Below are 26818 nucleotides of genomic sequence, written 5' to 3'. Positions count from 1 at the left end.
AAAACTGTAAAACTCCAGTTTTACAGTTTTAAGATCCTTGGCTTGGAATGCTGTGGGCTCCAAAAAAAGGGGTCTGTATCCAGCTTTTCCATGCAGTATCCAGGTAGTTCATCCCTCAAGCTGTGCTCATGGGAAGGGTTTGAGTCAACCCTCCACACTTTCTGTGCCCACTGTGCCTGCTTTTAACCAAATCCAGTTTGAAACTGGAGTCCTGATTAATTATGGAGAGCATTTTTATGGAGCAGGGCTGGAGGAACCTTATTATTAGTCAGCAACATGGGCTGGGACAGAGAGGCAGGGTGACCAGAGAAACTGAGGCCAGCTCCTGCCAGGTTGTCACTGCCCACCAGCTTGAAATGAGAACAGGAGGGGAGCTCAGCAAAAAGCAGAGTGCAGCAGATCACTTTGGTGCACAAGAGCCCAAAGCAAAAAAGATAATGCAGGGTTTTCTTCAGAGAGCTTCTCTGTCATCTATCAGGCCACTGGGGATTGATGGTCTTTGGATCTGTGATTTTTATTTTTTTGTTTCTTTTTTCCCCTCACTCAAAAACCTAGTCCAGGTGTAAAGTTTGTCATGGCTCAAGTTTGTCATTCCCACCTGTGGGCATTTGCTGGTCTTTGGAATATGAACTGAGCATGCTGCAAAACCTACCAAAACAACTGAAAACAGAACTTGAGCAGCCAGAAGGGTGAACAGACTGAACATGGAGCTGGGCAGCAGCATCTTGACTACTGTCCTGCAGAAGAATCCCCCAAACTATTAATCTTATTATTAGTGTAGACACACAGGCCACCTAAATGTGGGGACTGGTTTCACTGCCTTGTTTGATTTCCACCTGAATAGTGCTGTGTGTGTGGTTTCCATGTTGTACTTGATATGCAAACTCTTGTTTTCAGTCTGGTGCCCTTATAGTATCTTAGAATTTAGGATTGTTCTCCATAAAGTACCAGACTATCCTTTGCCATTTTTTCTGCTTTCTGAGTTTTTAGCAGTGGAAGTGTATTTCCTTTGGATGGAGTAAACAAATCCAAATACACCCCTGCCTACTGTTCCTCATTCCTCATCCCCAAGCTTTGACAATGCTGCTTCAGTGTTTCCACATTTGGAACAAGGATGACTGCATATTTATAAGGTAAGTGTTCATAACTGGAGGAGATTTGTAAATGCCATAAGAATTGGATTCAGCAAACAGAAGCAAGCAGGATCTTTGGTGCTGCACACAGATATGGCATTGTGAATATCAGGGGAATAGTACCAATTTACATCACTTTAAAATGTCAGTGATATTGAAACTTCACCTCCAGTTGCAGTAGCTCTATTCCTTACTGAAGCCTTAGGGAAGAAGGGCAGATTTATTTTTTTAGATTATCCTGTCTGCTCACTATGGAGATAGAAAGCAGTGCAAATACATTGCAGAAAGATGTGGTAACTGGAATTGAAATGGCAGTCCTCTTGTTCCAAGTCAATATCTTCCAAATAGAACACCTTTTGGTAAAAATTCACTGTATACCCTCAGCTTGTTGAAGCAGTGAGCCTGAAACACAAGATGAAGCTGATGGCAGTTTCAATCCACTTCAGTGTGTCATGCCAGCCCTGTTGTTGGCTCCTCTGGCTCTGAAGTGATTCACTACTATCCTGAAAAACAGGCAGCTCAGGCAGGGTTAGTCACTTGGCACTAATCTGGGAGTGCTCACTCTGGGGAAGCAGAGCATATCCTGCTGAAGAGAAACTAGTTCCTCCTTTTCCCAGTGGAACCAGGAAAAATTACATTTCAGGATGTAACAAACAGAGCTACAACTGCCTTCTCTCCTTCCTAAAGGTATCCAGGCCACAAAAAAAAGTCTTACTGCTGTTAAGCATTTTAAAAATTTTAATTAACATAGTATGACCACTATCTTCCACTCATTTTCCCCTGAGTCACTTTGAAGCTGTATGGTTTTTTACATCTCCAAAATCTAGACCATGTTCCTTAACAGTTTAATCCATTGCCACTCCACATCCTCCCTCACACCTATCTGAGCATTCCTGTGGTTGTTTGGCAGGCTGTTCTCCTTGCCCTCTGAAGGCACTAACAGACAAGAAATCCTCTCCTCAGTATCCACCTGCTTTGCTTGCACAGCTGCATCTATGCCACCTGCAAGGTACCTCTTCTGCTCAGCCCTTCACCCCTGGTGATCCTAGTGCCCTTTGGTTTGTTTAACTAAAGTACAATGAAGGTGCAGTTGGTGACAAGAAACGGATTAATGAAAGCTTGAAACAAACACACAAACAAATTCTTAAACTCTTACTGTATATGCCACAACTTCAGTAACAGTTTTCCCCCCCAGGCTGTGCTCCTAATCGTGGAACAATATCCCAATGTCTTTACACAAGAAAACCAGGGATGTGACTTCAAAAGGAGTTTCTAACCTCATAGCTAATTGATCCAGGTGTAACAGTACTGAAGGGAGCAGAACTCTAGCTTTTAACTAGAGGTGGTCTCTGTTTACATATCAGGTCTCTGTTGCAAGAGATGGAGCATGGGTGTGCAGAATGAAGGGCCAAGAGGATGCAGAGCTGCCCCAATCCGTGCCTCTGAGCTTGAGTAAGACACAGAAGGCAACTGGGAAAAGTGCAAGTGGAAAGGGAAGTTAAGGAGCTTTGGGCTGTTAATGCTGACCTTGTGAAGGGTCATCCAAGGTGACAAGTCAGAGAGTCAGTCATGCAGGGCAGAAGAGAAGGGCACGCTGCATCCAGCATGGCAGGAGAGGGTGAGAGCCATGCAGGCAGCTGATGTCACCCGTGGTCAATGTGCCAAGGTACAGGGAGCACCCACCACAGACTCCGTGCCTTGGAGCTGCAATGCCCTGCGAAGTGGAATGGGAAGGTGGGTGCTGGTTGGATGGGATCCAACAGGAAGCCAGAGAAAAGACTGCAAATAGATTGCTTGGAGTGATTAGAAGCAGAGGACAAGAACAATCATGAGAAATACTTCTATACAAATATCTCAGTGGTTTCGCTTCTCATTCTTCCCACCCCCTTCTCTCTTCCAGTGCCCAAACCAACAACCTTGTTATTTGAGTCCAGCTCTTCAGCCAGGCCCTTCAGCCAGCACAACCTGTTCGGAGCTGATTTACAGACCCTGACGTACAGCTGGGTCTCCCGGACATGATCCAAACACGGATCCCTTACACAGACAGATCCCAGACTATCCACATAGCAAATGGCATGTCCTACAAACCCACACTTCAGACCGAGTATAACGCAAGGAAAAACGCACGCAGCCGGCTGCATTCAGCACCATTTCCCTGCACTGGGATGGATTTTGTTGCTGTTTCGCCTGTACACCTTAGACCTCAGCAATGTCGATGTCAAGGAGCTGCCGCTTCACTCAGTTTAATATTAACCGCTTGCTTTCCCAGCACAGCAGCCAAACCCCGGCGTCCCAGGGGAACCCCAGGAGGGGCTTCTCCTACAACCCTGCTTTTTGCACGGCTTGCTCCGTCAGCTCCAGGACTGGCAGCCTCGCCGGGAATGCGCAGCCGCCCCTCGCCGTGCGCCAGCGGGAGATCCCCAGGGATCACCAGGCGGGAATCCGGCAGACGCCGCCGCCGCGTTCCCTCAGCAGCTTTCCCCGAGCGCTGACAGAAGGGGCCCCATCCCTCACCTCCCCGCTCCCACCCCAACGCCTCCCGCCTCACCCCAGGGGCCGGGATGGGCCGGGGTCTCCTCACGCCGCTCAGCTCCGCCCCCCCCGCCGGTACCGGCCGCCCCCCGCCCGCCTGACGCAACCCCCGCCCCGCTTTGCCCCACAGGCGGCGAAACTCCGGGCCCGCCTTGCATCACCCGGCAAGAGCCGCGGCCCAGGGGCGGGGCGGGCGGCCCGGACCGGCCTTTAAAGGGCGGCGGCGGCGCCTGTGGCCTCCCGGGCGCCGGGTGCCGCAGTCGCTACCCAGACACCCTGTTACAGCCACCGCCATGAAGCGCGACCCGCAGCACCCCGAGGAGTGCCCGGGTCGGCCGGAGCCACCTCTTCCATCCCCCTCAATCTCCACCTTACCCGCGGAGGGCGCGGAGCTGGATCTGACGCCGCCGGTGTGGATCTTCGGGTACGGGTCGCTGGTGTGGAGACCGGGCTTCGAGTTCACGTCGCGCAAGGTGGGCTTCATCCGCGGCTACAGCCGCCGCTTCTGGCAGGGCGATACCTTCCACCGCGGCAACGAGAGGATGGTAAGGGCAGGGAGGGGTGGCCGGGGGGGTGCTGGGAGGCCCTTGGTGTGGGCTCGGCTTCTAACGGGTCTCTCCTCGCCTCTCCCTGACAGCCCGGGCGGGTGGTGACGCTGCAAGAAGACTGCGGGGTGAGTAGGAGTGCGGGGGGTGCCTGGAAAGGGGGGGGGGGTGTCCGCATCAGGAGCCGGGAGGTGATGCTGGCAAGCCAGGGAATAGTCTGTGGGGGTGGGTTGTCCTCCTCTGGAGTCTCCTGTGTTGTGCGGAGACTCCGAAGCGAGGCAGGCTTGCCCTGAAATGTCAGTGGACCCGTGTGCTGCAGGTACAGCATCCCGTAACCACCTTCCTCTTCCAGGCATGCACATGGGGTGTAGCCTATGAAGTCTGTGGGGAGCAAATCCCTGCATCGCTCCAGTACCTCAACATGAGAGAAGCTGTGCTGGGAGGCTACGACACCAAGTTGGTGAAGTTCCACCCTCAGGAGAAAGATGCGGAGGAACCCATCCTGGCTCTTGTTTACATTGCAACGCCCCAAAATCCTTCTTACCTCGGCCCGGCATCTGAGGAAGACATTGCAGCTCAAATCATCGTCTCAAGTGGTTGTGCTGGGCATAACATTGAGTACTTGCTGAGGCTGGCAGACTTTATGCGCTACTTTTGTCCTCAGGCAGAGGATAAACATCTCTTCTCCATCGAAGAGGCTCTCATTTCCATCCTTCCGTGCCTGTACTACACTGAGGAGCCTCTGGAAGAAACTGCAAATGTCCCTCAGGATTCTAAGAGCTGAAACAGGCAATCCTTTGGCAGAGTCCCAGTAGAAGGGACCTAAGGGAGGGTGGTCACCAGTGGTGACAATCTTGACTCTCGATACAGTATCCTGGACTGAGCGAGGAAAGGGAGAATTAGCAAGTAGTAAGGGGAGGGAGGAAGTGGAGTAAAACCTGCTTGCTGTAGGACTTGCAATTAGTACTTGTTACACTCCTTCCCTGTAGCAACCACAATAGACATCACTGCTTTCCAGGTGGGGAGCAGGGATCTTCACTGGAACTCTGCTCTGTCAGACTTGCTTCCAGGCATCAAACCTTGAAGCACTTGCTTTCTTTAGAGACAAAAGAGGCTTATCTGTGTGCATTTTCTTTTTTTTTTTTTCTTCTTGTAAGACTTAGTTGAGCAGGACTTGACTGGGTTTAAGCAGTATACATGGAATTCTACCTCAGATTGGCAAAAAGCTGTTTGTGGGATCACAGAGACTTGGGCAGGTTCTGCCAGATAAGACCTTTTTTTTTTTTTCTTTCTTTCCCCTGCCATGTTCCACCTCTGGTACAATGATCTGACACTAAATTTTAGGACTTCTGTGCAATATTAAGTGAACTGGCCTTTGGAAATAGGATCTTGTGGATCCTACTTCCTGATGTGAAGGCTCACAGTAATGCACTTATTTTCTAAAACATATTTATTATGTGTTGTATTTCCTCTGAGGGAGGGGTACCTGAACTGCTCACATCCTACAGTGGTACGTAGCCCACATTCAACCTTGCATTTGTGCCTTCTAGTTTTAAATCAGTTTTCTGAGGAGCTAAGCCTGCTTTAATTACAGAAGCAGTCATCCAGACTTCACTGATGCTGTGCTGCTACAAAACTGCATAAGCAATGGTCCTGTCTGCTTGGGGAGCCTGCTGTCTGCAGGGAAGCTGTCCAGAGGCAGCAGCACTTTTAACCAGCTGTGTACTGGATAACCCTTGTGTGCTTCAGGATAATGAGAGTTCCTGTAGGAGCACATGAGGGTTCTAGTTCTATACCTGGGTGTCTGGTACATTTTCCTTTGACTGCAAAGGACCATGACTTAGCATATTTGCAAGCCTTTGAGCTGCTGGGAAGCCTGCCTTGATCCTGTTATGCAGAGACACTGCTGCAAGCTCAGACTCTTCAGCTTCACATATTAACAGCATGAAAACTCATAGTATTTTGTAAGAAAACTGCTGCAACTGCAGCAAAATAGCTCTTGAGAGCTGGCCCTTGGGATGTCTGACTCCTCCCAAATATTATGTGATTTTCTATTATTAAAAAAAAAAAAAAAAAAAAGATAGGGACTGTTTGTATTACTGTGGCTTGTATGTATATGAGGTGGTACTGTGCTGTGCCCAGTAATAAAACAAACTGACAAAGTTAGTCTTCTGTACTTTGGTGTTGGTCTTTACATTAATGACTTGGAAATTCAAACTGTTATTTTTTTTTTAAAACGTTTGGTTTTGGTTTGGGGTTGTTTTTTTTTTTATTATTGCTGCTTTTTGAAAACAAAACCTTAGCTGGCAATGATGGAGCAGTTCCTATGTTTTGAGGGGGAGGGGGTTGGTTTTGGTTGGGTTGGTGGGGGTTTTTTTAAACACCTCATTGCTGAGCAGTTCACTTCTGCTGGATTTGGTAGCAGACACCCATTGACTCTAACACTGAAAAAAGGGGATTTGGTGACTTTTTCTCTCCCAGCTGATGCTGGAGTGCTAGTGCTGACAACAGATCCAGGCCAACCCTCTTGACTGTACAGGACAGACACAGAAATTCAATTCTCCCTTGGCAGGTTGAAGGATTTTTTTTGTTCTGAGTGTAACTTGGCATCACTGTTTCCAAGAAGTAAAAGGACAAGAAGCTGCAGCCAAGGCTGTTGGCTGCAGGAAGGGAGACAGCTCCTTAGACAGTTCCTTCTCTTCTGCCTGGTGCAATGTGCTGTGTGCAGGGGTTATGTGCAGCTGCCCTTCTCATTCCTCTGGTTACCAGCTGCCTCAGCACCAGCAGAGCACTGTACCTACCTGTATTACCTGCCTCAAGACTTAAGGGATGGAGTGACAACTAATTGAAACAACTGACTTGACCACTAATTAAAGGCAGGTGCATGTTTTAGGGATAATAGACCAGAGAAAACTATGCTTTCCCTGGGTTTTTTGCATACTCTCACTTCAACTGAGCAGCTGCATAGTTGGAAGGGACCTTTGGAGATTCACCTAGAGCAGGTTGCAGGGGATTGTGGCCAGGGGGGTTTTAAATATCTCCAGTGAAGGAGAATCCACCACCTCTCTCTCAGACAGTTCCAGTGCTCTGTCACCCTCAAAGTAAAAGTTTTCCTTCGTGTTCAGAGGGAGCTTTCTGTGTTCCAGTTTGTGCCAACTGCCCTTTGTCCTGTCACTTTGTCTCCTGTCACAAAAGAGTTTTGTCCCATCCTCTTGACACCCACCCTTTAGGTATAAGCATTTAGAAGATCTCCTTTCAGTCTTCTAGCTAAGCAGGTGCAGGTCTCTCAGCCTTTCCTAATCATCCTCACAGCCCTCTGCTGGGCTCTTTCCAGTAGTTCCTTGTTTTTCTTATACTGGAGAGCCCAGAACTGGACACAGCCCTCCAGGTGTGGCTTCACCAGGGCAGAGTAAAGGGGGGAGAATATCCTCCCTTGACCTGCTGACTGCACTTAATGCACCCTAGGATGCTGTTGGCCTTCTTGGCCACAACAGCACATTGCTGGCTCATTATCATCCTGTTTTCCACCAGGACTCCCAGTTCCTTTCCAGAGCTGCTTTTCAGCAGGTCAGACCCTAACCTGTACTGGTGCATGGGGTTATTCATCCCTGGGTACCTTTGCCTTTGTTGAACTTCATCCCTCTCTGCCCAAGTCCATCAAATGTCTGCACGGGATGGCAGCACAGCTTTCTGCTGTACCAGTCACTCCCAGTTTGGCATCATCAGCAAACTTGCTAGAGTACATTTGTCCCCTTTATTCAGCTCACTGATGAATACATTTTCCAGAATCTCCTTGCTCATCCATGCAGGTCTGCTGCCTCCTTTGCTTGATTTCTTACTTATAGGAATGCACCAATCTTGAGCTTGAAGGAAGTGATGCTTGAATATTAAGCATTTCTTTAGCACCCCCATTCCTTCTACAACCCTAACCCATAGAACTGCTCCAAGCAGGTTACCCCTCCTCAAGTCCAGGGCTCCAGTCCTACTTACTTCTCTGCTTGCTTTGTGCAGGATCTGGCACTCTACCATCTCCTGCTCACTCCAACCAAGGCTGCCCCCAACCTTCACATCCCCAAGCAGCCCTTTGTCAGTACAAGGTCCAGCAGCACACCTCTCCTCACTGCCTCCTCCACCACTCGTGTCAAAAAGTTATCACCAGTGCCCTGCAGGAACCTCCTGGGCTCTGTGTGCCTCTCTGTGTTGCCATTCCTGCAGACATCAGGGTGGTTGAAGTGCCCCATGAGAACCAGGGCCTGTGATCACAAGGCTGCTTTCTGTACAGCCCTCAATGATTTCCTGATCAGGTGGCCTGTAGCAAACACCCACAACAACAGTGTCACCCATATTAGCCTCAGCACACAGAGCTTCATACATCCCAGTTGCTCTCTTAGGTCTCCCCATGGGTGCTTTATCCCTCAGCTGGAAAATCAAAAAGCTCAAGGGTCAACTTACCTGCAGCAGAGCACTCCCTTCTACAAGATTATTCTGGAGATATTTTGGCATCTGACCCCAAAGAAAAACATCTTCACAGCTTCCAGATTTTAAAAGTACAAAGACCCCACTGGCAGGGTTTGATAGCAGATGTGCACTGAGCTACTGGGGTTGTCACCTCACACACAGAGTCCCTTACTTGGTTCATCCTGTGTAGCCTGGGTTGGCCCCGTGCTCCCTCACAGCCCAAGTAAAAGAGAAGCAGTGAGTGCTTGTGGACAGCCCATTGGTGTTAGGAATGTTCCTTCAGCTGCTGTTTCTTCTTCCCTTAAAAAAAAAATAAACATTTTAAGCACAGATACACCACTGAACCATTTTCTTCCCGGTGAGTTCTTAAAAGAAGTATCCCCATTTTCTTTTCAGGAGTAATGAACATACCAGATCTGAACTTTGGCCACGTGAGTGAGGAGAGACAGCACCATGCAAGAGTTGCTGTGTGCCCAGATGATGTTTGCACAGACACACAAAGATGGGGGCTTGCTACTGATGAGCAAAAGATGAGGAAGATGGTTGCTGCTTGGAGGCAGTGATACCCGGGAGTGCCAGGCCTACAGTGACACACAAGGACAGTGTCCTACCTCAGCCATGTTTCACTCCAGGCTCCCTCTCCCCATGCCAGCCCAGGTGGAGCAGCTGGCTGGGTACAGCTCCAGCTTCTGGCAGCTCTGCCACTGGGCTGATGGCTGCCCTGGGAAAGAGCACTCACCTTGTCACAGGGTGAGACAACTGTCCCCGTTTGCAAAGTGCTGACAGATGTTCCTGGAGATGCTTCCCTGCCCAGTGACTTCCACGTGCAGTTTTCTCTGCCTTCTTTATGGCAAGCTCATGCCCATCAGGTCACCTCACATTAGAAAACACTTGTAACAGAAACACATTTACAAGTGCTACCAATCACTTACTTTCCAAGTCTAAAACCAGCACAATTCACATTATTTCAATTCCTTCTTCAACCGGTTCCATTTTCCTGCCCAGCAGTTACTACACAGCCCTGGAAGAAGGGCCTGAGTCACCATTTCCTCAAGTCCATCAGGACAGGACCTACCCAGCTGCTTTTGCAGTGCCACAGCCAGCTGAATAAAATAGATTACAACAGTTAACCCAGCCCTGGCCCCCATATGTATAGAATCATAGAATTGGCTGGGTTGGAAGGGACCTCTGAGATCATCAAGTCCAACCCTTGAAGCCCTATAAAGCTCTCCTGAAGGCACAGCATCCTAAATAGAGCAGGTGAAAGGATAAAGAAACTCAATAATGTTAAAAGGCTTCAGAGAAGACAAAAACCAGAAGAAAAACTCTGGTTCTTAGCTGCTACAGTACCACCTCAGTTTCCAGGTGCAGCATTGAGAACTGAGGAGACTTAACCCAGGTAAATTCTTACCAAGGTGATTCTGGCTTCAGTAAAAATTTAACATACAAATATGTTTAAATACAGCAGCACCAAAGTGTGAACTTACTTGTGCTTGGTGTGGTTTTCTAGGTGAGATGCTGGGTCAGAAAATTAGTGAGACCAAGCTCCTCTTTGTGGGTTGATGGCAATACAGACGTGCAGCTCTGCAGGGGAGGGAGGTGGTAGGAGGGGACAGTGGCCTAGGAGAGGGGTAGGGAACAAACCAGCATTCCTCAGCTGGGTGTAAAATCAGCCAACAGCCTGACTGAGTCTGCTTGAGGAGAACAAACATCTGAGCACCCAGAAAGTGGGACCAGCATAGATTTTCATAGAATCATAGAATGGGCTGGGTTGGAAGGGACCTCAGAGATCATCAAGTCCAACCCTTGATCCACTCCCACTGCAGTTCCCAGCCCATGGCACTGAGTGCCACATCCAGGCTCTTTGGAAATATCTCCAGGGATGGAGAATCCACCCCTTCCCTGGGCAGCCCATTCCAATGGCTGATCACCCTCTCCCTAAAGAAATTCTTTCTAATGTCCAACCTAAACCTCCCCTGGCACAACTTGAGACCTCTTGTGCCCTCTTGTCTTGCTGAGAGTTGCCTGGGAAAAGAGCCCAACCCCCCCTGGCTCCAACCTCCTTTCAGGGAGTTGGAGAGAGTGATGAGGTCTCCCCTGAGCCTCCTCTTCTCCAGCCTCAACACCCCCAGCTCCCTCAGCCCTTCCTCACAGGACTTGTCCTGGATCCCTTCCCAGCCTCCTTGCTCTTCTCTGGACCTGCTCCAGCACCTCAATCTCCTTCCTGAGCTGAGGGGCCCAGAACTGGACACAGGACTCAAGCTGTGGCCTCCCCAGGGCTGAGTACAGGACCCGTTGTAGGATCTCAGTCCCAGGAGATGCTGGGAGGTGCCACTCCACATCCACTCCACACCCATACCCACAGCCTTGAGGGTGGCTTTGCCCTGTGTGCTGGGGAGAGGCTTGCAGGGGGTGTACAAGTCACAGGGAATGGCACGTGCTGGATTTAGCAGCTGTTACAGGAGCTGCAGCTGGCTGTACATACTACGTGTGTTATTCCATTCCATTTCCATTCCATTGCCACTCAAGAGAGACTGAAACGTGGATTTAGTTCCCTGCAGACATTTCACAGGCTGAGGAAAAAGAAAGAAAAAAAAAAAAAAAAAAAAAAAGATAAACCCCCCCAAAGAATTCTTCTTATCATCACAGGGCCTGCTGTTACAGGCTGCAAAGATTGCACTTGGACAGTGTTCACCTCTGCAGCAGAGACTGGGCAGCCCCTCATTCACACTCTGTACAGAGGGGATGTATCCAGAAGCAATGTCTGGCTTGGTAAGAACCTGGTTTTCTGCCACCAAGAAAGATTGGATGGTGAAGCAGGGGAAAGAAAGAGCATCTCCTGCATGTACAGCTGCAGCAGGACAAGTGGGGCTGACTTTGCATACAGTACCCCCCACAAAAGGTGCAGATGTGGTCACCTGGTGTGCATTTCTCCATGTAACACATTCCAGGTTGTTGAATGCCAGAACACCAGCACTGTCAACGTGTCCCAAAACCTGAAATTTCCTAATCCTAGAAATCCTTTGTGAAACTTCAAACGGGGCTGTATCACATTCAGCTCCATAGCCTCATCCCAAAGGCAAGAAAGGAAAAATGAAGGAGCAGCAGCTGGAAGGGAGATCTTCCCTAAAGCAGGATTTTTGCTTTGGCACTGCCACTTTTCATGATAAGGCTCATATCTCTCTAACACCAAATCCAATGGGTTTTTCAGAATTCAAGGACAGATGCAACATTAAGCCCAGTGCAGGGATGGCCCATTTGCCCCCAGCACCCAGCCCAGCTCAGCACAGTGGGGTTCCCTACACATGGGAGGAAGAACAGGAAAGATTTACAGTCAGATTATGGAAAAAATACACATTGCAGCAGCTCAGCAGCCTTTGGAGTTTCCTCCTAACCGGCTGCCTTGGCTTAAGTGAAAACCTCCCTCATTTATATGCTCTTATAAAGTTATTAGAGGAGCCCTGTATGGCTTTGAAAGAGCCTTGGCCTGGGAGGGAAGGAAGTGTGGAAGGAAGAGGGCATTCTGGCAGCACTGGGGAAGCTCTACATGCTTTGTTTACCAACCCTGCACACTTTTTGTTTGGCTTTTGGATGTGTTTTATTCTTTCCCAACTCCCTTTTCATCTCATCCTAGTGCCAGCCACACTGATGAGTGTTTATGCTTGCAAATTCCTGAAGCACAGCCAGTACCTTGAACTCCAGAGAATAAGGCTGAAATAAAGTAAAAGGTCAGGGAAGTTCAAAGACAGAGAGGTGCTGTTTTCCTAGCTGGGGACACCACAGTCTTTCCAGACCACACTGGGCTGCTTTAGGGACATGAGAACAAAGACTTCCCTCTTACATCCTGCTGTTTACACTGCTTTTTGTCTCCCTCACCTCAATGTTTTCATGGAACTCATTTCCATGAAGCTTCAATTAAAGTCACCAGAAATCACTTTGGCCTGAGCTTGACAACTGAAGTGACACCTGAGAGCTGCTGGCACTCAAAACTCCTCTCACCAAAGGAGAGGGGAAGTTTTTCTCCCAACCAGTCAGAGCCTTGCTGGTTTGTGTAGCCCTAGGAGCAAACCCTGGAGTGCTGCTCCATCCCCAAGCAGACACTGCTGCTGCAGCACCCAGAAAATCTGTGAGGAAGACAAGGCAGAGGATGGCCTTTAGAGGGGAGAGGTTTCATTCATTGCTGGTCAGCAAGCCTGTCCTTCAGAAATATGACAAATGCCTGCCTGGGCTGAGCTCTGGGCACATGCCATGCAGGTCAATGGCACACAGAGTGATCAGAGCCAGGAATGCCACCCCATGCTCAGCACAAAGCTCCTCCTTCCAGCTGCAGATTTCTGCAGGCTGGGAATTTCATTACCACGTGCACTTGCACAACGTGATGTGCTCACTTGCACAGAGCTGCACCTGCCCCGTGTACCCTCACTCACCAGGGAATGGGAGGCCAGGGAATTGTCCACACTGGTGTGAGCACAGGGCTCCACTGGCATCTGGCCTCAGCAATCTCCTTTGCTTGGAACTGGAGCTGGGGACCAAGTGACACCAAGAGCACAGCAATATTGAAGCAATTTCACAGACTCCTATCCAAGCCACTTACAGCAATTACAACCTCATCTAAAAACACTCTGCCTCCAGGGCAGCCACAGCCAGCTTGCTGGTATTATACATAAAGTCTGTGTGACATTGGGAAACGTTTAGAAAACACACTAAAAAAGCATCATTCAACAAGGGGAAGAGTAGAGTTTTGCATTTGGGGAAGAACAACACGATGTCCCAGTATAGGTTGGGGGCTGACCTGCTGGAGAGCAGTGTAGGTGAAAGAGACCTGGGGGTCCTGGTAGACAAGAAGATGCCCATGAGCCAGCAATGTGCCCTTGTGGCCAAGAAGGCCAATGGCATCCTGGGGTGCATTAGAAAGGGTGTGGTTAGTAGGTCAAGAGAGGTTCTCCTCCCCCTCTATTCTGCATTGGTGAGGCCACACCTGGAGTATTGTGTCCAGTTCTGGGCCCCTCAGTTCAAGAAGGACAGGGAAGTGCTTGAAAGAGTCCAGCGCAGAGCTACTGAGATGATTAAGGGAGTGGAACATCTCCCTTATGAGGAAAGGCTGAGGGAGCTGGGTCTCTTTAGTTTGGAGAAAAGGAGACTGAGGGGTGACCTCATCAATGTTTTCAAATATGTAAGGGGTGAGTGTCAGGGAGATGGAGTTAGGCTTTTCTCAGTGGTGACCAGTGATAGGACAAGGGGTAATGGGTGTAAATTGGAGCATAGGAGGTTCAAGTTGAATATCAGAAAAAATTTTTTTACTGTAAGGGTGACAGAGCCCTGGAACAGGCTGCCCAGGGGGGTTGTGGAGTCTCCTTCACTGGAGACATTCAAAACCCCCCTGGACACGTTCCTAGGGGATGTACTCTAGGGGGCCCTGCTCTGGCAGGGGGGGTTGGACTAGATGATCTTTCGAGGTCCCTTCCAACCCCTAGGATTCTAGGATTCTATGATCATCTTTCATCTCCTCCTTGTCTAGATGGCACAGCAGCTTTTCCATCTGCAAATCAGCACAGGTGCAGTGTGTGATGCCAAGGGAGGGAGGGCACAGGTGCTGGGAAGATGGTGAGGAATGGCAGGGGATGCTCCTGGACATGTTTATATTACCTCTGCTCACCCTATAGGCACCTCCTGAAGGTGCCTATAGGCACTTTCACTGCCAGCTCTGCAAGTGACCTCCCAGGACTGCAGCTGACTTGGTGCTTATCAGCCAGAGGCATGAAGGGCTGGGAGATCTGTTACGGACAGCTGGGGTCAGCAGTTTTGGTTTTTTTTTTTGTCCTCAGGATGCTTCTATAGGCAGCATGGGCTGAAATCTCTTGCTCATTTTAATTCTCCAGTGAAGTATTGATTTCTTCAAGTAAAACTGAGCCCAAAGTACATTGCAAACAGCTACCGTGTTTCTAGATTTACATAAATTCCTTTTTGGATTTCACATGCATTCATTCTTTTGATCAGCTTTACAAGAGTGTATTTTTCTCCAAGATGTTTCTCTCCTCAAACACACAACCTGTTTTTAGAGAGGAAAAAGAGCAGGAAAACTCAGCTCCCCATGGATGTGATAGATGCTGTTCTTCATCTTCCCTTTGACAGTTTCTGTCAGAGACTTGATTACTGCTGGACCTGTTAGGCAGGAGCCAGATGAAACTCTGTCTCTTGTGGCTGCACAAGTCAATCCTGGCAGGAATTCTGTCTCTAAACTACATATGCATTGAATATATTCCTAGAAACACATCCTATAATACATCCTATAATTTTAGGGCAGGTACATTCAGGACTGGTGGTAAAGAGTAACTGTGGGACTAGCCTCACGTAGAATAAATACTCACAATTCTCCCCCCAGAGGATTCTTTCCTCATTTCACTCCATGAGAGGATGTTAAAAATGAGCAGCAGTTCAATTCCTTTTTCTCCTGTATTTGTTTGTGCACACCTTGCTCTAAATGCTGGTGGACTGGTCCCCACTCTGACTTTTCTCATGCAGATCACTGTAGCACCTTTGCAATCTTTAATTCTTCTTCTTTAATCCCTCATTTCCGTTACACTGATGGGGAACAGAGACATCAAAAACAGAATTTCAAAAGGATAGAGTGACTTTAAAAGTGGGAAACACGCAGGGATGATGTTTTTCAGTGTACTTGGAACTGTACATTAGATAAAAGATAATGTGTGCCCATGTAATCAGCACTAGATCCTTATGCAAACATGCAAGAGACATGCAAAATTTTCAGGGATACCCTGATGTTTGCCATTGCCCAACGAGGATCTATGTGGCTGTGCTTTGCTCTCAGTGTTCTTAAAAACTTCGTGTACCTAACCTTGCAGAAAAGTAGAGAAACAGAATAGCAGAGAAACATTTTTATATAGTTTGGGGTGCTTTGTTTTATACACATCACCCAAATCTGCTGCAGTCCCTCCAGCTTTTAGCTAATGGCTATGGCTGACAGCTGCTGGCAGTTCCAAACTTCTCACATGTGTTTATTCCTGCTGTATCTCAGACATGAGATCTGTTTTAAATTAAAGGCACAAACAACATTACTTTCCTCATTTGTTATCAATTATATCTCTGCAAGGAATAGCTGGGTTTCTCTAATCTGTCTGTGAACATCCTACCCCAACCAGCTCTCACTCTTTAACATTTAGTTACTTGAGTCCAGGCAGACACAATGATACATAGCTAAGGACAGCAAAGCCCAGTGTAACCTAATTACATTAATTAGACAATGCATACATCTGATTGCACATGCTAACAGCAAGTTACCAAAGCCAGAGGAGCAATCCTTCCCCTGCACAGCTCATGATGATTTGTTTCAGAAACATCTAAATCACTTGGGGTTACAGCAGCCCAGAGAAGAAATCATCATTACTTCCAGTCCCACATCAACACTATGTTAAAAAAACAACTTCTGCATTATTATGCAGCATGGAAGCTTTCAACTACTCAATAGGAATTGAATTGAGAGACAAATTACTAAAAAAAACATAATCTAGGAAGCGATTATTTTTTCTTGCTGATCAAATTAAATATATATCACAGTTTAACCACGACTGCAAGTTGAGTCTTTCAAACTCTGTGAGAGAGGATGATTAAAGGCTGCAGCCACCTGGACAGACATCACAAAGCTGAATTACTGTTTCAGCAGCACTAGCAATCCAGAGATTGAAATGTACCATTATGCATCTGTAAATGGATCTCATTTCAAGATCCATTTCAAAGAAATAACATAGTAGTATGGCTGTAAATCATAGAATCACAGAATGGGCTGGGTTGGAAGGGACCTCAGAGATCATCAAGTCCAACCCTTGATCCACTCCCGCTGCAGTTCCCAGCCCATGGCACTGAGTGCCACATCCAGGCTCTTTTGAAATATCTCCAGGGATGGAGAATCCACCCCTTCCCTGGGCAGCCCATTCCAGTGTCTGATCACCCTCTCAGTAAACAAATTCTTTCTAATGTCCAACCTAAACCTCCCCTGGCACAACTTGAGACCTCTTGTGCCCTCTTGTCTTGCTGAGAGTTGCCTGGGAAAAGAGCCCAACCCCCCCTGGCTCCAACCTCCTTTCAGGGAGTTGTAGAGAGTGATGAGGTCTCTCCTGAGCCTCCTCCAGGCTGAACAGCCCCAGAAAACTGGATTAAGAGTCAAGAGAAGAGAGGGCTGTAGGAATGCAGAAGTTGTCTGCAAAAGTGTTCACGTGAACTCGATGGAAGGAGCAGAAGCAACAACAAGAACCAAGATCCAGAAGAGCCCTCTCATCAGCACCCAGCAGATGCACGGAGCGACCAAAACAAAAGGGGACTTTTGCATGTTAGGTTTCAAGATCCTTTAAAAGTTCATGTAGCCTGTAAATACCCTTTTATTCCCCTTGCTTGGAACGGAAAACCCTGGAGCTTTGTCATAGGCAAGGAAGCATCATCTGAGGGTGTGTCGGGGTGGGATGCCATTGGGTTTACTGGGCGGCAGCACGCTCCCCTGAGCAGCAGCCAGGTAATTGCTGTCATGTGCCAGAGGCCTTCAGGAGTTTTAAAAAAGCAACATGCAGATAACTACCCAGGGAACTTGCTGACTCCTCCATTCTCAAAAAAACCTGAGCAATTTTCTATAGGCTGAGCAAGGCTGACAAGCACTCTGGGCACTGCACAGAGCGGCTACAGAGAAGATAAAGGTGACCAAAGGTGATTGAATTTAAGACATTTCTGTGAGGAAGTGAGATGAAGATTGGCTTCAACAGAAGTTTAGGCTTGTCTGTGGAGAAAAGTTACTGGAATTAAAGAACTATGTGAATCAGAGAACAGTTGTTCCCAATTAAAGCAAATGTTCTCTCTCTGCAAAGAGCCTACCTAGGAGCTGAGTTATTCAGGAACATCTTTGCAGAGCAAGCATCATAAAACCACGTCTGCAAAGTAGCTGGAAAATCCTGAAATGCACTCACTGGCCTGAATAAAACCTGAGAATTTCTACATTTGAATGCTACCATAACATCAACACCAGAAATTAAAAGAAACTTGAAAGGCAGACACCTGACATCAGAGAACAGAAAGTGGCCTCCCACCTGTGATTTATTCCTTCCTGAACAGCCAGATGGGAAGCTCAGATGCAGGGATACATCAAAGGTACAAGAAGATTAGATGAGAGGTAAGTCAAACAGGAATTGCTTCAATTAGTAGGACAGCATTTGTTAAGATGCTAATTAAGATGTTAATTAGATTGTTAAGAAATTAATTAACATCTTGAGAATAAAGCCACTGGTTTCTTGTTACGAAGAAAAACTGGATAAATTTAACAAATAGTCCAATCTTACACATCAGTTTGGTGTTGACAGTCCAAACCAGTGTAAATTCCCAAACAGATTCTTATCTCTGAAAAACATTATCAGTTTTTTTTTTTGGCTTTGGAAAAATTGGTGAAAGCTTAATTCACGCCTGCAGACTCCGCACATAATTAGTTTTATCTTAATTCACAGTTCTCCTAACACTGAGATGCAAAGGGATGAGGGTTATGCATTTAGAGATGATTACCTTTCAATAGAAATATTTCTATTGTCAAGCTAAACCCATGAAGACCAGACACGAGTCCTGAGAAGGGCCAAGGAACAAGGAAGAAAAAACCAGGTGCAAATAAACGTCACAGAGATAACAAGGTACACTGTAATCCCTGGATGCTTGCACGTTCACATCACACTTGGCTCATCAGAGTACAACCAGCAATCCTGTCAAAGAAGGAAGAGACTCAGTGGGGGGAACTCAAGAAGGCCAGAAAGTGGTGTTTCAATGTTTTCCTCCCCAGCTCCATTCTACCAGAGATGCTCATCAGCTAAGGAAGGAAGGAAGGAATCATCATTCCATACCTGAGCACTGAAACACTTCCTCATGCCTGGAAATTTGCAAATTCCCTCATATTCCCCCCTAGAACACATAAATAGAGGTTGGTTTGAAATGCCAGGAATACCCATTAGCTCTGAGGTAACTACAGAGCTCCTCAGGGAGGAGGCAGGAGCCAAGAGGAGGGTACATCTGGAAGAAACTCAGCAAATCTTACCATTTGTTTTTCTGTTTCACGAAGCCTTTGTTGCAGGTTTTTCAGAGGAGGAACTGCTTGTCTGAGTGCAACAAGCAGACTTGTTTGTGACACAGACCTTCTGCTTGGATCTGAGAGCTGGGCCATCTGTATCATCCTTGTAAGGGAGCTCCTGAGAGATAAGGCCGAGTCGCTCCTTCCCCTGCTCCAGGCTGCAAATAAAAAACAAAATACTACACAATTCAGTGAGTGCTCCTACCTGAGCATAAAATGCAAATTACCTTTACTTTAATATGTCTCAGTGGGACTTCAGACACAAGCAGCATCCCTTTTGGTTGTGAACTACCAATAGTTTTTTTTTCTGGCCATTGGAGCAAAAATTCCTGAGGCAGCACAGAGTCCATCACCAACCCTTCTTGAGTGGGGAGAAGATGATAAAATACACCCTGTAAGGCTCCCTAGGAGGTAGAACGTGTGCTTCAGACTGAAGAGTGGACAAAAAGGAAAGATGGAGGCTGAAGTGAGAAGCTGCAGAGCCTGGAAGTCTATCTGGGAGCAGGAGCAGGTCAGGTCCTTGGAGAGCAGGAGATGAGGGCTGGAAGTGCAGTGGTCACAGGGCAGCATTTCCCAAATTACATCAATCCACATCCTGCCACAATTTTATCAGTTGTGCTCCTCCTCCTCCCAGCTGCAACTCAGCTATTCCTCAGCTACCACCAAAGTAGAGCAGATCCCTAATTCCTCCTGCACGGAGCTTTTCCCAATAACCTTTGTGAGCTCCTGCACTGGGAACTGCTGCTAAAGGAAATGCTTTGGGAACGTGAGAATAATGCAAGGTTTAGCTGCCCAGGCAGATAGGAAGCTTTCCACAAACTGAAGATGAGACACCAAGGAACACAAGGGTATTTCCCTTGTGGTGGGGAAAGCTTGGAACAGAAAGAGGAGGGAAAGGCAGAGAAATAACACTACATTTGGACAGTATTAATATCCTAATATCACCTTCTAGGTGAAAACCTTCCTGCAGTAACTTGTTTAACTTTTTGCAGAATAGGAAAAGGAGATCTAGTGGCTGATGAGGACAACAGACTTGACCCAGAACAGAAAGAACAAAAGAAATAGCTTGCAAGCTAATCTAAATCAAAGGTAGATTAATGAGGTGTAGCTCAATTGATCACAAAACAATAATAATAAAAAAAAAAAAGTTAGAAAAATTCTGGATACCATGCAGGAGAGAAACAAAAAAAGTTTTAAGAAGCAGTTAAGAGATTTTGTGGAACAGACTGCACACTGTGTAAAGCTAAACAGGGGCATTTCAGAGGACAATGTGATGCAAGTTCCTGGCCATCTGATATACGATTGATATATCAATCTGATATATATCATCAGTGAAATCCACCATATATCATCTGATATATGATTTTCAAGTGGAGTTAAAAGGATACAGGAGTGCCCTATTTTTATAAAATAGTAATCCTACATGTTTGCTTTCACAGCCTGGGAAAAATGTGCCTGTAGTGAGCAAGGAAAATTTCTTCTCTTGCTCCTTTAATGAATCATTTGGCTTCAGGTTTTGGTTTTTATTTTCCCCCTCAGTTTTTTTGCTTGGTTTTGGCACCCACTGGGGTGCTGAGAGTTAACCACATGCAGAAAGATGATGTAGATGAGCAACAACAGCATTGGTGTTCATGATGTTCCATTTTATCAGCAGCCTGACCACACACCTAAGGGTTAAATTCAGCACAAGAGGTCAGAAAGAAATTTTTTTCTACTGTCTGCTACTCCCCTGAAGTATTATTTGAGAGAAGGTGAGTTTCAATCACTCTTTCTTTCTTCTAGAGAAATACTACAGTTAGAGTTTTGGTATTTTAGTGACAAAACTCAATTTAGTCACTGCCTGGAAGGATTCTGTTGATCAGGTGTGGCAGAGGGAGGACCAGGGTGTTCTGGGGTATCAGGCAGCCCTTGGAGGCTAAACTGAAAACACATGTGTGAGGGTGGCACATGAGAGGATGGGACACCTCTTATCACCTTTAGATGTCATTAACAGTAGCATTAATTAATGAACACGAACAGTTTTATAGTAATTGGTGAGTAAAGATATAAATCCCATGACCAAACAGCATGAGGAATACACATCACCACCACCATTCCTCAAAATTTGACACATATTTCACCATTCCACCTTAGATGCCAAATTCAGTTCATTCAATATTTTCTTTCTGCCATCAGCAAATACCTTGATCCTCCAAAAAAAAGTGGATTTCTCTGCCATTAATCCATAAGACAGGTGAACTTCCTAGAACCACTTACTTCCCCAAAGCAGGAAATTAGTACAGACATCACCTGAACTCTTCCCACTTCCTTGATTATTATAATGGAATCTGCTTTTCTATGATGCCCAACACAAAGAACACATCTCTTTAAATTTAACCTTTTAGAGAAAATGAACTGTATACTACCTAGCAGTTAATTTTTTTACTGCTACATTAGGTTTTCCTGAATTTGTCAGCCAAGGCTCACAGACAGGCTACCACTATTTTTCCCACAATTTCTGATGTCACTCTGTGTTTCTTTTAAAGACTAAATGACTTTTCAATTTTTTTTTTTGTATTATCAGTTTAAAAAATACTTTATCTTCCAAAAGCATAGCACACAAAAGCATATTTTTCAAGTTACAAATATTTTTTCTTTCTGCTTTGAATTCCATCAAATCAACACAACTGTCTAACAGTTTGAAAAATCAAGACTGCACACACAAAAGTTCTTTCAACTCACATTGAGGAAAAAAAAAAGAAAAAAGAAAAAATTGTACAGAATCATGTTCCAAAATGATCAACTGTACTGAATTCACCTATCATAGCTCAGGTACTATGTAATTATGCACATGACTTTTGCTTTTTCTTGCAACCTGGTGCACACTCACTCCAAAGATTACCAGATAATCAGTGAATACAGACCTGTAATAAGCAGAGAGTTGTAAATGAAGAAAAGTTATAAAGGTGATACTTTATAAGCATTCTAAAGACATTTGAATAGCATTATACAACATTAGACATTCTAAAGCATTATAGTGAGCAGCATTTTCAGATGCACACTCCCCATGTCTTCCCTAATCTTCTCATTCACACTCATTCTTCTCATTCTTTATGCATAAAAACCACAAAGACACTGATTTACATAAAATTATCTCACTCCATTTTATTTAAGATTTTCTTCTCCAGTTAGTAAAAGAAAGATGTGTCTCTCTTTATACATATGTACAAGTTCACTTATAAAAATAGACAGCACATTCAAAGAGAAAAAAAGGCTTGGCATTTGTCTGATTCCCTCTAAATATCATATATACATGTGAATAGGAGGGGCAGGGGGAGGTCTTCATGAATTTATTAAACATCACCTCCCCCATAATTATCCCCTGCAAATCTGTTTAAAAATCAATCTAACTAAGCTCAGTTCTGCTATTTTTCAGGTGTGCAAATTAGAGGCAGAGCCAACAGGAAGCACTCGCTCCACACTGTAGGACGCCAGGCAAAGGATTTGGGGTTGGAAAAAAATTATAATAATAATAATAATAATATATATAAAAAAAAAAAAAAGTCATCTTCTGCTGTCACAGTCCAGACCTGCAATTCATCTTGCTTTTCTCTCAAGGGATGAAAGTGCCCTGGCAAAACAGCCTTTTAATTCAGTGTCAGGCAGAAGTACTGCCCCACACTTAAATCTCAGTGCAATGCAGACATTGCTTACAGCAAAGCAAAGGGCTACAGGGGGGTTGTGCATGGAGAACAGGGAAGGAGAACACAGATGGGGCAGTGTTGCCTTCTATCAGTCTTAGGGGACACACCTACTGGTACCCACACACCACAGTGAACTCCACCAAGCTACTATGGAGGATGATCAGACAAAAAGAAGGGAAAACACACTAGAAGAACTGTCAATGGATGGCTGGGATATGAGAATTTTTTTTCCCCAGGATTTGCTGAAGGGGGAATGGACCATTTCTCTCTCTCAGGACTGGTTTTCATTGCTCCCCTCCCAGCACTGCAAACTGCAGAACCACACACTGCTATGGCACAGTGAGAGGAGCAGTAGCAAGCTCAGCAACTCAGCTTGTACACATAAAGCCTTACTTTGTTTCTGAACTTGTGAGAGTTCTGCACACCTCACAAGTGAGAGAAAAAAATTCTACACACAGCAAGTGCACATGCTGATGAGAACTCTGAAATGCAAACCAAACCACTGCCTTGTGGTTTCTGCCACTGCAGCAGTGCTGCTGCCCCTAGCAGGACTGCCAGCATGCTCTGTGTTCTGCAGCTCTCAACCTGTTCCTGACAGATGGTGCTGAAATGTCCATTCCCTGGAAACCACCTGAGACAGCTTCCCCTGCTTTTTGAACTTTCAGAGAACACAGAGGCCCACACTAGAAGAATCCAAGTTGTTTTTTTTTTTTCCTTTTTTGATCACATAACACTTTCAACTTAGCTTCCAACTACCCCCTCATCTCCACTCACCAGCTGACAGTACAAAAACGTCTTCTGACTCTACAGGACACTCCTGTGGTTCAGATACTGATTTCATAGGATAAAACTAACAGTGACTTCAAGCACACACAGCTGCAGGATATTGCATGGAGTAGCTGGATGCTTTCTTGGGAATCTCTGTCAGATGAGTCAAACACAAGCTGACAACCTCCCTGTTACCCCAGACTCCTTTCCTTCCTTCTCGCAGTGTCTGCAAAGATAATTTTTTGGAATACACATAATCAAAGTGCTCACATAAACCACCCACCACTCCCATTGTGCTTTGATTTTCTTTTCACACATGTCCTGGACAGCAACTGGGCATTCATTTCCATGCCTTCAACTGGCAGGGTGGTCTGCTCTGAAAGCCAACACAGTTCAAGCTTTGGGGGCTCAAAATTACTACCGACCACCTGAAGTGTGGGCACCTTTGCTTTGCTTCCTAATTGGAGCTTCTGATACAAGACTGCTGGTCAGGTGTAAGCTTTTGGGGGTCCCACAAACACTGTTTCCTTTACTCAAAGGGGAGCTCAAGGGAGAAGAGGCGCTTGAAGGTCCAAAATCTGCAAGTCCAGAAGGTCGAATGATTGCTGTTTGTAGAGGGCTGCTTGCAGACATGCCTGGAAATGGAAAAAAAAAAAAAAAATCAAATTTCATGTGAGCATGTTGTTCCACTTGTGAGTCTTCAGCAACAAACAATATACCAACAGTCTTAAGACCACTTCTTATTCATGATTTACGAGTTTAATGAAGAGGGATGTCCTGAAGATAGAAAATATCTTGCAGTTATACCCTGGGCCACCTTTAGCTGGTGCATTGTTTGGAAGATTCTGAAACCTGATGCTCTATCTTCAGTGTGACAGCAATGCAGGAAAACCAAAGCCATACACATGGAATAAACAATACTGTACAATTTGTCTGGACACCAAAGCAAAAGACAGGAGGGAAAATTTTAATATGAGATAATTGAAAGGGCAGAAAGAACTGCAGAACTAGCCTCTCAAGGTCATCTGCAGTGAAACTGGGTATTCCCTCACACCACTGCCATGTCCCAGTGTGTATTGCCTGCATCTTGGAATATAACAGACAAACAACACAACACTTCCCATCTTATTTTTGACAGGCTGTAAAAATCCATCTGCCAAGCTCACAGGTTGGTCCTGCACGGGGCAGCCTGCTGTCCCCCCTTCCCCACATACCTTTAGTGACATTGTACCCGTATGCTGCATATGCTGCTGCAGAGGCTGCTGCTGCCCCTGCCTTGGCCCCTGCCATTGCAGCTGCACTTCCTGCTATGGATTTCCTGCTCCTGCCTTTCCCAGTGCCACCTTTGGATCCACTTCCTGAGCCTTTGGGACGACCCCGGCTTCGGCCGGACTGGCCTCTGCCACTGAGAGGTGTATCTTGCATTGAAACACCTGAACAAAAAAGTGTGTTAAAAGAGTAACAAAAAACAGGGATTCACAAATGAAAACAGCATCACACCTGTCTCACATTTGCATTAATACTGTTCCTGTTAACTGGTATTTTTTATTTACATTTGTATGGACACCTTAGCAAGCACTGATACCATGGAAAAGAAATTATATATATAAAACTTCTCTCTTCATTAATGACATCTTCTTATGTCCAACTACTTTTCATTATTAGTAGTAATCCAATCCACAAACAGGAGGAAGATTCTATGGTTCTATTTCTAGGTTCCACTTCAGGATGAGGCATTTTCTTTAAGACAGGTACAAAGTTTCTTCCATTTGCTATCTCTAAAAGAAACTTGTGAAGAAGTGTGGCTCTACTGATTTCACTATAGAAAATAACTGTAGTTAAAAATATTTGTCACTATTTAGAACTGCAGCTGTTGCAAGCACCCACTGGAAACAGGCAACTGATTATTAGCCAAGCAGCAAATTCAAGGAAAAACTTGGAGATTAATTCTGTGGTTGTCTGTAATTTGCTCATCTGCACATAATGGAAGGCAAGCCCTCTCTAACACAAGAACAAAGGACAGAACCTGTAAGAGTAACTAACACAGAATGTGTGGTGAATGACAGACTATGAACAGATTTCCCAGCAAACCAGAAATAATTTCTTAATGAGACAGCAATTTTTTTCCCCTAGATATTGCCAACCATGCATAAACTCCAGTTTAAATGCAGAAAAGGTATCACCTAACCACACAGAGTCAGTGTTTGATAAATCTTAGTAGTAAGTGAAGTACTGACCATTCATGGTATCTGAAACTGAGCCAGTAATGGAAGCAGGAGAGTTTGTTGCTCTTGACTGAGGTGCTGAGGAAGCTGGATCATCCACAATCACAAGCATATCACTGCTGCTCTCATCAGGAGGGATAGAGCCCATATGTAATTCACTGCTAATGGATATCTAAACATGACAGAGAACAAAGCTGTTAGCTTCTCAGGGAAGGGAAAGGCACATACATAGTAAGTTCTTAATTTTGATTCATGAAAACAGATGCTAAGCAGCAGGAATGGCCTTAGAGATTTAAGAAAACTGCTGTTCAGCTGTGCACCTTCAGCTGCAGGAAAGGAAACAATAGGATTCTGAACCTACTGCCACTGCTAATAAAAAAGAATCTTGTCAATCTGGCTACAGCACAACACAGAAAACTTAATCAACAAAGTATAGAACAAAATGTATTTGCTGCCAAAAGCAGTCTGCAATTCTTGTAAAGATGAAGGAAATAAGATGTGTGGCACTGGGAATTTACAGTGTAAATTCTGAAGAGAAAACCACCCTGATTCATAATGAGAAGCAAGGAAGGAAGCAGAGAAGGAGATGTAGATGAGACTCACAAGGAGTACTTACAAGAAACTGAACAGCAAGGAGCTATTTGAGGGATGCTATGGATCAGAAAGAGACTGTTCTTGCTGTGGAAAGTACTGATGTGGAAGAAGGCTCAAGGTTAAAAATCTGAGCATGACAAAAGCAAGAGAAAGGGGAGCAGAAAGAGGGACAGGGGTGGAAAAAAATCAAGGGCTAAAAGGGAGGAAAGTCAGGATGTAAAATTGTTCTAAGAAAAGAGAGGCATGCAGCAAATGAAGAAGAAGTAGTGGAATGTCAAATAGCATGGCAAGTTTTAAAGGCAGAGGTTGTTGTGTTTTCAATAAATTATTTTCATTTCCATGGCTCATCTTTAAGACATTTCACTTTCCCCACATATTTGAAGTTCTACAGTAGCTAAGATAAAAGCAAGGCAAGAATCCTACAAGAGGTAAGGCCATGACTGAAGCAGTGAATAGTTTAAGGGAGCAGTGAGTCTTACTTCACTGAAAGGGCTGGGCATGGCAGAGTCTACACTAATGAAGGAGTCATCCCCATCAGCAGACAGGTTGGAGTTATCAGCTGAGGGAACAAATGGGATCACAAGGTTCATGCCCTCTTTCTTTCTCTTCCCATCCAATTCATCTTCCTTCTTCTTCTGAAATAAATACAACAACACCAGGAATAATTTTTAAAATTATGATAAAAGAAGAAAGGCAGTAAGCAACCCAAAATCTCAACATCTAATGCAGCATTGTAACTCAAGAAATGCCACATCCACAATTTCCCAAAACA

At 45.6% G+C, this 26818-nt stretch overlaps 2 protein-coding genes and 1 long non-coding RNA gene across 8 annotated transcripts in view; 1 reads left to right on the top strand and 2 right to left on the bottom strand.

Moving 5' to 3' along the window:
* Positions 1-46: 46 nt before the first annotated feature.
* On the bottom strand, positions 47-3747 carry LOC139796562 (uncharacterized). Of its 2 annotated transcripts, none has more exons than XR_011726059.1 (3): positions 3682-3747; positions 2661-2912; positions 47-179 (listed from the first exon to the last, which is right to left on the bottom strand). It is a non-coding gene; the product is annotated as an uncharacterized lncRNA (long non-coding RNA). The 2 variants fall into 2 exon arrangements; XR_011726058.1 differs by lacking the exon at positions 47-179 and adding an exon at positions 572-1535.
* Positions 3748-3911: 164 nt separating this feature from the next.
* CHAC1 (ChaC glutathione specific gamma-glutamylcyclotransferase 1) lies at positions 3912-6376 on the top strand. Its single transcript, XM_071744745.1, has 3 exons — positions 3912-4210; positions 4303-4338; positions 4563-6376. The coding sequence occupies exons 1-3, from the start codon at positions 3959-3961 to the stop codon at positions 4992-4994; spliced, it is 720 nt and encodes a 239-aa protein (XP_071600846.1). The 5' UTR covers positions 3912-3958; the 3' UTR covers positions 4995-6376.
* Positions 6377-21894: 15518 nt separating this feature from the next.
* The window catches only part of INO80 (INO80 complex ATPase subunit), a 73000-nt gene continuing 68076 nt past the window's right edge, over positions 21895-26818 (bottom strand). For all 5 annotated transcript variants that reach the window (XM_071744732.1, XM_071744733.1, XM_071744736.1 and 2 more), the window contains exons 33-36: positions 26526-26681; positions 25465-25624; positions 24442-24660; positions 21895-23862 (exon numbers count right to left, since the gene is read on the bottom strand). In XM_071744732.1, the coding sequence (XP_071600833.1) occupies positions 23645-23862; positions 24442-24660; positions 25465-25624; positions 26526-26681 (753 nt within the window). In that variant the 3' untranslated portion in view covers positions 21895-23644. The remainder of the gene's footprint in view (positions 23863-24441; positions 24661-25464; positions 25625-26525; positions 26682-26818) is intronic.

This window comes from Heliangelus exortis, chromosome 5 (genome assembly GCF_036169615.1).
Source record: "Heliangelus exortis chromosome 5, bHelExo1.hap1, whole genome shotgun sequence".
Taxonomy (NCBI): Eukaryota; Metazoa; Chordata; class Aves; order Apodiformes; family Trochilidae; genus Heliangelus; species Heliangelus exortis.
Note: the sequence above shows the minus strand (reverse complement) of the source record. Positions and strands in the feature narration are given on the sequence as shown.

Excerpts from the sequence above, each read along its gene's own strand:
- CHAC1 (XM_071744745.1), top strand. The coding sequence starts at position 3,959 with ATGAAGCGCGACCCGCAGCACCCCGAGGAGTGCCCGGGTCGGCCGGAG. Across the intron at positions 4,211-4,302 it reads ACCGCGGCAACGAGAGGATG|CCCGGGCGGGTGGTGACGCT; the intron begins GTAAGGGCAGGG and ends TCTCCCTGACAG. Across the intron at positions 4,339-4,562 it reads CGCTGCAAGAAGACTGCGGG|GCATGCACATGGGGTGTAGC; the intron begins GTGAGTAGGAGT and ends TTCCTCTTCCAG.